This window comes from Debaryomyces fabryi (assembly GCF_001447935.2).
Source record: "Debaryomyces fabryi strain CBS 789 chromosome Unknown contig00245, whole genome shotgun sequence".
NCBI lineage: Eukaryota > Fungi > Ascomycota > Pichiomycetes > Serinales > Debaryomycetaceae > Debaryomyces > Debaryomyces fabryi.
The window spans coordinates 1-9,116 of record NW_015385671.1 but is presented as its reverse complement, the minus strand read 5'-3'; the positions used below and the strand labels follow the sequence as shown (position 1 = coordinate 9,116).

Genomic DNA, 9,116 nt, shown 5'->3' with positions numbered 1-9,116 from the left:
ACCTGTCAATGATATAGTTGAAAGAAACGGACCTGTCAGTGATATAGTTGAAAGAAACGAACCTGTCAATGATATAATTGAAAGAGATCCGATCAGCGATGTTATAGAAGATCCAATTAGAAAAGCTCATCTAGATGAGGTGCCTAAAGGTTCTGTTGGGTCAGATACAAACAAGCCAAAAGTATCGAAGTTCAAACAGATGAAGGCGACATCAGCATCACTGCAGCAATCTCCGAAGCACGCTCCAGCAAACATGCATATCAAACCATTTGAGATAACCGATATTGAACAAGGTAAGACAAGAAAGGCTGTGATAGAAGAATCTATCAAAGAAACCGAAGACAGCCCAATACACATAATGGATACCAGTCTTGACTACAATAGCATGCAAGATGATATGGATACGATGGTAAAGGCATACGCCTTAGGCATGTACGATGATGATATAATTACCGAAGGACCAGTTGTTCAACAGCTAGACGATTTTGAGAAATTGAATAAAATTATCGAATCAATGCCCAAGCGTGAAGCCTCAACTGCGAAATCGGCCAAATCTGCAAATGGCAAAGTCGAAGAAATCTTTGATCCGTACTTAGACCTGGTTGGTGGTGAGTATCAAGATGATGATGATGACGACGACGATGAACCTGTACTAGGTGAAATTTTGGAAAATGATATTGTACCTCCACCGGATATCGAGCAATCAATTTTGGACCAAGAAGTCACGTCCAACTATCACAGATTGAGGCAGAAATTGTTTTTCACCGAAAACGAATACCGAGAGGACAATAAAGAATTTGAGCCAATCGACGAAGACGGAAACAACCTCAGAATTAGCAAATTCAAAGCTTCCAAACTAAGACTGAACCGTTAGTACATATATCCGTTCCGAGATATTTTATTCTTGTTTGTGCATATCTACGGCCCTCGAGGTTGGTTGATTCGGCTCATTATATAATCCTGCATTTATAGTCCGGGGGAATACATCGGAGTTTAGAATTCAGTTTGCTGGCCTGAATCTCGTGTGGTTAAAAGAGTCCCCTCTATAAGATAACGACTCCGAATAACTATATATATAGATACATCTGTGCCCTTAGATGGCATGCAGATAGCCCAAGGAGTATACTAAATACCCCGTATATATAAAATTTATAATGCTCCTTAATGGGATATAGCTTAAACACATTTAAATTACGGAGCCCATTACGATGGTTAGTATAATATTCTAATTCCGAAATTCAATTACCGGTAGGTGAAAAAAATTCGTTGTCCAGAATAATAATAATAAGGAACGGTTACTAGAAACCGACATTTTTGCTTATTGACAAAAACGACCTATTTACACGATATATATGCGAGTATATATAGCCCCCAGAATCCCAGTATCTCCAAACTTTTTAAGTCACTGTATATTTTGTTGAGATTGAAATTTTGTTGATTAACAATTTTTTTTTTGTGATCCGTCGTTTAAATTTTGTTGTGCATACTCAGCGACTATTTATATCAATTATTTATTCTTTTTCCTATCAGTTGTTAGATTTGAGCTGTTAGAACTTATAATTCACTATGTCATCCATTTTAAAGCAAAGGGTTAGATACGCCCCATATTTACAAAAATTAAGAACTGCTGAACAATGTGTTGAATTATTCAAACACGGGCAGTATCTTGGTTGGTCAGGATTTACTGGTGTTGGGGCACCAAAGGTAGTTCCAGATGCTATAGCTGACCACGTTGAAAAGAACAATTTACAAGGAAAATTGGGATTCAACTTGTTTGTTGGTGCTTCGGCTGGACCTGAAGAAAGCAGATGGGCGGACAACAATATGCTTTTGAGAAGATCCCCTCATCAAGTTGGTAAGCCAATTGCCAACTCCATCAACACGGGCAGAACTCAATTTTTCGACAAGCACTTGTCGATGTTCCCACAAGATTTGACGTATGGTTTTTACACCAGAGAAAAGGAAAACGACTTGTTGGACTACACCATCATTGAGGCCACAGCCATCACTGAGGATGGGTCAATTGTTCCAGGTCCTGCAGTGGGTGCATCTCCAGAAATGATATCAGTTTCTGACAAGATCATCATCGAAGTGAACACTGTCACTCCATCGTTCGAAGGTTTGCACGACATTGACATGCCAGTCAACCCTCCTTTCAGACAACCATACCCACACACTACCGTTGACTACAAAACTGGATTAACTGCTATCCCAGTGGATCCTTCGAAGGTTGTTGCCATTGTTGAATCCCAAACCAGAGATAAGGTTCCTCCAAACACCCCATCCGACCAAACTTCCCGTAACATTGCTAACCACTTAATTGAATTCTTTGAACATGAAGCCAAGTTAGGTAGATTACCAGAAAACTTACATCCATTGCAATCCGGTATAGGTAACATCGCTAATGCCGTCGTTGAAGGTTTAGCTGAATCTAAATTCAAGAACTTGAACGTTTGGACTGAAGTCTTACAAGATTCATTCTTGGACTTCTTCGAAAGTGGTTCCTTAGACTTTGCCACTGCTACTTCCATTAGATTAACCGAAGCAGGTTTCGACAAGTTCTATGAGAACTGGGACACCTACTCAAAGAAGTTATGTTTGAGATCTCAAGTTGTTTCTAACTCACCAGAAATTATTAGAAGATTAGGTACCATTGCCATGAACACCCCAGTCGAAGTCGATATTTACGCCCATGCAAACTCTACCAACGTCATGGGATCAAGAATGTTAAACGGTTTAGGTGGTTCTGCTGATTTCTTGAGAAACGCCAAGTTATCCGTTATGCATACTCCATCAGCCAGACCAAGTAAGACCGACAAAACAGGTGTGTCATGTATCGTTCCATTCGCAACCCACGTCGATCAAACGGAACACGATTTAGATGTCGTCGTTACTGACCAAGGTTTAGCTGATTTAAGAGGTTTATCTCCAAAGGAAAGAGCCAGAGAAATTATCCAAAAGACTTCTCACCCTGACTACAGAGATCAATTGACTGATTACCTCGACAGAGCTACCTTCTATGCTGAAAAGAGCAAGTGCTTGCACGAGCCACACATCTTACAAGATGCCTTCAAGATGCATCTTAACTTACAAGAAAACGGAACCATGAAATTAGATTCTTGGGATAAGAAGTTTTAGATCATCATATTTATACCTAGCGGTTTTATGTATGTAAAAAATTGAATGAATATATGAGTTTTCATAGCACTTCTTATTGTAGCTAATAGTAATACTGGTTTATAGGATACGTAGAGATCGACCTTATAATCGACGATAGTATCACGTGATATAAATGACCGCATAATTTTTTTGAAGACATTTTTCCAGAAGCAATTGGAAAAACTACCGTTCTTACAGTTCTTTGTCATATATAAGACTTCGTATATCTCAATAACCTAGAATAGTAATCGATTAGGGATTAGAAGTAAACAGGTTTGATAACATGGGGAAGTTTAATTTATATCCATCGATAAGCAGTAATATTAAACGTACAGTTTTAAACTCAATAAAGCCCAAATCGGCTTCGAGACTAAGCTTATTCCACTCCGTACAACCAAAACTTCAAGCGAGGGCGTTTCATTCGTCTCGTAATGCGTTGATTAACTTCGATCCTTACCAGACATTGGGGGTTGACAAATCTGCTTCGGCTAAAGACATCAAGAAGGCATATTATCAGTTAGTGAAAAAGTACCATCCAGATGTTAACAAAGAGAAGGATGCTGAAAAGAGGTTCCACAAGATCCAAGAGTCATACGAGTTATTGAGTGATAAAGAAAAGAGATCTCAATACGACCAGTTTGGTGCAGCAGCCTTTGATTCAAACGGTAATGCAAATCCATTTGCAGGTGGTAATCCATTTGGCGGGTCTCATGGTGGTAATCCATTTGGAGGAGGTGCAGGTGGTAATCCTTTCGGAGGCATGGGATTTGACTTCGAGGATTTATTTAAGCAAGCATTCAATGGCGGTGCTGGTGGTAGAGGTGGTGGCGGTCAATTCGTGACGGAACATGTAGGAGATAATATAGAAGTCTTGAAGACAATAGGCTTCAAAGAGTCTATTTTCGGGACAAAGGTGGAGATTAACTATAAGGCAGTTGATTCATGTAATACATGCAAAGGAAGTGGATTGAAGAAAGGGAAAAAGAAGACTACTTGTTCTACATGTCACGGTACCGGGCAGAGTACCCATATTTTAGGTGGGTTCCATATGTCATCAACTTGTAATTCATGTCATGGGACTGGTGTGACTATTCCTTCTAGTGACCAATGTACTAGTTGTAAAGGTAACGGAGTTGAGGAAGTACCTAAATCCACGTCGATTGATTTACCATGTGGTATCGCCGATGGTACTAGATTAAGAATTCCAGGTGCTGGTGATGCTCCTTTCATCACAAAGGATCCTTACAACCAAACGAGAAACGGTGATTTGATTATTAGAGTTCACGTATCTAAAGACCCAGTTTTCACCAGAAGCAACAACAAGATTGTTGTAAACCAGGATATTATTATGACTACTGCTGCATTAGGTGGTGAAATTGTAGTTCCAACTATAGACGGACAAAATATCAAGTTGAAATTGAGACCCGGTGTTCAAAATGGTAAGGTTTTAACAATCCCAGACAAAGGTGTACCAATAAACAGAAATATTCAAAACAGAGGTGATATGGAAGTTAAGTTGAACGTTAAGACGTTGATTCCAGAAACCCCTATACAAACTGCGCTTTTAGAAGCTTTGGCTGATGCATTTGATGACAAAAACGCTAAAAGAACGGACGCACACTGGAAGTTAGATTTAAACGAAGATGATAAGGAAATTAATGAAACTCTAGATGAAAAAGACTTGCACCCTTCAAAGTTGAACCGAATCGGCAAATTCTTGGGAAAGTTTTTCAACTTAAAGGATGAAGACAAGAAATGATTATAAATAGGTAGCATTAATATGATTGTATATAGTATTTTAAGTATTATTTGTTAAATAGATAAATCGCTTGTTCTATACGTCAAGTATTTCAGAAACTTCATAGTACATAAGATACCAGCCGAAAGCTCACTTTTACTCTATTCAATGCCCAAACACGTCTACATTTTATTCCATGCATACACTATTTCAATTCTCCAACTCCTACTTTTAAACAATATTCGTTACTAATTATATTCCGCAAATGTACGAATAGAGCAAAGATGAGCCACCATAGAAAGTTCCGATATTGCCTTTCGTAGATGTAGCCTATTATCTTCTCCTGGTCTATACGTTCGACAAGATAAAACTCAATAAGTAGACGCGAAACCGATGTCAAATCGCGTCCCTCGCTTCGCATAATTGACATCCGTGTCGCTGGGACCAGACCTTCATCAACATATTTAGAATCCAGTAAGAATGGATCGAAGACACAAGTTTTACCGTATTGATGAAATATATGCCCGTACGTGAATACCTATTTCATCGCAAATGCGTTTTTTAACGTGTGCATCTTCATGCGGTATTGTTCTTCTTCATTTCAGGTTTATTCATTAATTCATTCCTTACATATAAACAATAAAAGTGCGTAAATAAAATCGTGTTTTATTTAGAGTACATTGATTTTACCATTTTATTAATTAGCTGGACTTTCGGTTACATGTTCAATTAAAGTTCATATATGATCAAACTTCTTGATACTTGGGTTCATATTCCAATTTCTTTAATATCAGAGTATTTGAATTAGGTTGTGCAAACCTCTGTACTTGCTAGACCATGTCATTCGCTACAAAATCAAAGGTTCTACCTGCGCTACCAATTGTGATAGAAAACGATAACCTTGAAGATATAGATATAGACACAGGTAAATCGGGCAGCAGAGAAAACAAGTATCCTAATCCTTATTTTCATAGCAATCCAAGTCAATATTCCAGGGATAATTTATCTATGACGTCTAAGGTTTCTTTGACAAGTTCACATATACCACCAACGACGAAGAATGAAACTCAGATGATGCGTTCTGGAAGTGGGAGTTCTATCAAATCCAGACCAAAACTGGCTATATCTCAATACGTCGTTCAACTTGATAAGACCCCACTGAATTTAACACCTTCACAGAGGCTTAAACTCCGCAAGCTTCAACTCAATAATAGTATCTCCAATTTTAACTTGCCACAGAAGGATAGTGGTAAATGCTTTATGGGCGAAGAAAGTGACGACGACGAAGAAATAGGCGAATACGATTGCGTTTTTAACGTTCCATTTTCAGAGCCCTTGTCAACTTTAAGTCAGAGAGAAAAGTTCACATTTGACAATAGTGATAGGAAATCTCTGACTACCGACTCCACCAGATCTTCTTCAATCTTAAGCCATGAGAGTTTTGCTGAAACTTCGTCTATTGTTAGTTGCAATTGTGATGATAATAATGGAATTACATCTTCGAATTGTTATACTGATTCAAGTCGAAGTAAGAGTCTTAATACTTTAAGTATGGGTGATCTAAACATGTCAAAGGATGCACAGGACTTGACTTTGTTATTTAATAGAAATGAAACTTTTCAAATAAATGAAGAGAGTCGGCAAATGAGGAAAATGTTAAATAACTTAAAGAGAATACCTAAGTCTATGCCTTCAACTCCAATTGAAGGTTCGTTTTCTGATTTATCCATTTCCGGCAAAAACAACTCCTCAGAGCTTCAGCTGCAACCGAATCCAAGATTATTGTGCCAAAGATCAAAATCACAGCCAACGGTTCCCATGTCTACAAAGGAACGGAAACACCAGAGTGCACCGTCTAAATATTATACTTTCACTAGACCTACTTGGTTACCACCGAAATCATCATATGATAGAATGAAACATCAAAAAGAATCGGAAGATATAATATACCGGGCTCTTCAGAAAGAAGCACATGAGAGAAATTATAAATTAAAGCAATTGGAAAAGATTAAAAGATTGAGAAAGAAAGACGTAGAAGTATGGAAAACTTTGAATTTTGGAGACGACGAAATACTAGGAAAAACGAAGAATAGCAGAAAAGTCCAAGAAATGTATTGGAGAGGTATACTGGAAAATATAAGATCCAGGATATGGCAGAAGCAAATCGGTAATACCTTAAATTTGCATGAAAAAAATTGTGATGCTTACTTTGATAAATTTGATTCAATTTTTATTAAAAAAGTTGATAAGCTTGATTCTTTACTAAGAAGTAATGCTCAATGTATGGTTGCATTAGAGCAGCTGGTTGGTAAGTCTGGTGGAAAAGAATTGTATAGTGAAATCAAAAATGCTGAGATAAATTCGAGTAAAGATATTAATATGTTCTTGAAAGCAAATCAAAATATGATTTCTATAAAGGCATTGTATGATAGAGTAAGCCATGATTTATTAGATACTTATCCCGAAATTAAGTATTTTCAAAACCATGACGTTTTGCTGACATTGACTAGAATAATTATCAGCTTTATCATTTATTTAAATGAAACCAGAGAAAAAATTGAAATTAATGAGCAAACCTTGGGTGAATTAAACACCAATTATTACTTTTCTGGATTGAATACGTTAGCTGCAATATTATATTATCACAAAAAAAATTCATATGCAACGTTCATTAGTTTGGCTAATATTTATGAAAGGAAGTTTCCAAAATTGCTACTTAGTTATAAGGCTCAGACTGATATTACGAACAAGCAGCTTATCAATAACGAATTATGTGAAAGTTTTATGAAAAATTTTGAATCTTCATTCAAAACGAATTTAAATAGATTATCCACCCATTTCGATGTTATAGGATTGAAATCACTTGAATTCGTTCCGGAAATTTTGTCTGGTGTATTCTCCAATCTATTCAATTTTGAATTAAGTTGTCAAATCATGGATATTTATGTATTCGAGGACACCTCTTTTTTGGTAAAGTGTCTTTTGGCTCTACTTAAACAAACGTCATTTAAGTTGTTTGGAACCAAACAGGAAGTATTAGATCTTTTAGGAGAAAAAAACAGAGAGAATTTAAATAGCCAGGAGTCCAATAATGACACTTATAGATATTTGAACGTTGGATACGATTATCAATTTGTACAAACTGTCAAGGAAATGGTGCTTTGAACGTGTACATTAGCTTAATAATTTTTAATTCTTTCAAGTAATTAGTAAATATACATTATAATTTATACAAAAGAATATTATCTGTTACACTTCAATTCGATTTAAAATTGCCGTGAGAAGTTAAGGAGAAGAACTCTGTTATTTTCTATTTTTTAGCATCATTAAGCACATCTAAGAGCTTTTTCCCATCGTCTGCAGTTTTAACTTTCAAAATGTAAGTCTCAATTGACTTATCGGTTGGATTGACCGTTGGAACTCTAACCATTGAACCATTACCAATAGTAGTGTAGGTCATGTCTTTGTTAACTAAGGTATTTAATAAAACTCTCAATCCACCTTCTGCTCTGACAAGTATTCTTGACTTTCCTGTAGCCTTGTTTTTTAAAACTTTTAAATCACCCAAACCCTTAGAAGCATATGGGTTTTCTGTATTTGATGGGTCAAATAACATTAATTTTGTTCGCTTAGTGTAGAGCGCTTCTTCATCTTCTTCGCCTGTTTGACTATCAACTTTTTCAGAGGATAATTGTGCTACTGCTTTGAAATCACCACCAGTATCTTCTTCTGCTGGCGCTGCTCCTTGTTGTGCGTCTGGAGTAGCAGAATTCGATTCTGTTTCTAATTTATTACTAGTGGCATTGAAAGTGAAAGATGGTGTTGAATTATTGTTTCCAAATAATGGAGTACCAGGATTCGAAGAGCCAAACGAGAAGGCCTGTTTTTCAGATGATTGGGATGGTGGTTTAAATGAAAACTGGAGTGACGATTTAGGGTTTTCATCTTTTGTTTCTTTATTTTCTGATCCAAAAGAGAATGGCTTTGGAGTGGAATCTGAAGTAGAACTGCCGGAAAATATGCCTTTATTATCACCATTAGAAGCAGACCCAAAAGAGAAGGCAGTCTTCGATTCATCTTTCTTTTCAGAAGGAGCATTAAAAGAGAAGGACAGTTTTGGTTCGTCTTTCTTTTCGGTAGATGCACCAAAGGAGAAAGCCGGCTTTTGTTCGTTCTTCTTTTCAGTAGAAGAGCCGAATGAGAAAGCAGGCTTTTGATC

At 36.9% G+C, this 9,116-nt stretch overlaps 4 protein-coding genes across 4 annotated transcripts; 3 read left to right on the top strand and 1 right to left on the bottom strand.

Annotated features, from left to right (window-relative positions):
- Positions 1 to 1,566: 1,566 nt before the first annotated feature.
- ACH1 (acetyl-CoA hydrolase) lies at positions 1,567 to 3,138 on the top strand (the record flags this gene model as incomplete). Its single annotated transcript, XM_015614474.1, has 1 exon — positions 1,567 to 3,138. The coding sequence occupies one exon, from the start codon at positions 1,567 to 1,569 to the stop codon at positions 3,136 to 3,138; it is 1,572 nt and encodes a 523-aa protein (XP_015464701.1).
- A 304-nt stretch (positions 3,139 to 3,442) lies between these two features.
- On the top strand, positions 3,443 to 4,918 carry MDJ1 (Mdj1p; the record flags this gene model as incomplete). The annotated part of the gene is made up of 1 exon (XM_015614473.1): positions 3,443 to 4,918. One exon carries the CDS (start codon positions 3,443 to 3,445, stop codon positions 4,916 to 4,918), a length of 1,476 nt encoding a protein of 491 aa, XP_015464700.1.
- Positions 4,919 to 5,734: 816 nt separating this feature from the next.
- On the top strand, positions 5,735 to 8,062 carry AC631_05643 (uncharacterized protein; the record flags this gene model as incomplete). The annotated part of the gene is made up of 1 exon (XM_015614472.1): positions 5,735 to 8,062. One exon carries the CDS (start codon positions 5,735 to 5,737, stop codon positions 8,060 to 8,062), a length of 2,328 nt encoding a protein of 775 aa, XP_015464699.1.
- Positions 8,063 to 8,207: 145 nt separating this feature from the next.
- Positions 8,208 to 9,071, bottom strand: AC631_05642 (uncharacterized protein; the record flags this gene model as incomplete). The annotated part of the gene is made up of 1 exon (XM_015614471.1): positions 8,208 to 9,071. A coding segment is annotated over one exon (864 nt), but the record flags the coding sequence as incomplete, so codon positions are not given.
- Between the last annotated feature and the right edge of the window lie 45 nt (positions 9,072 to 9,116).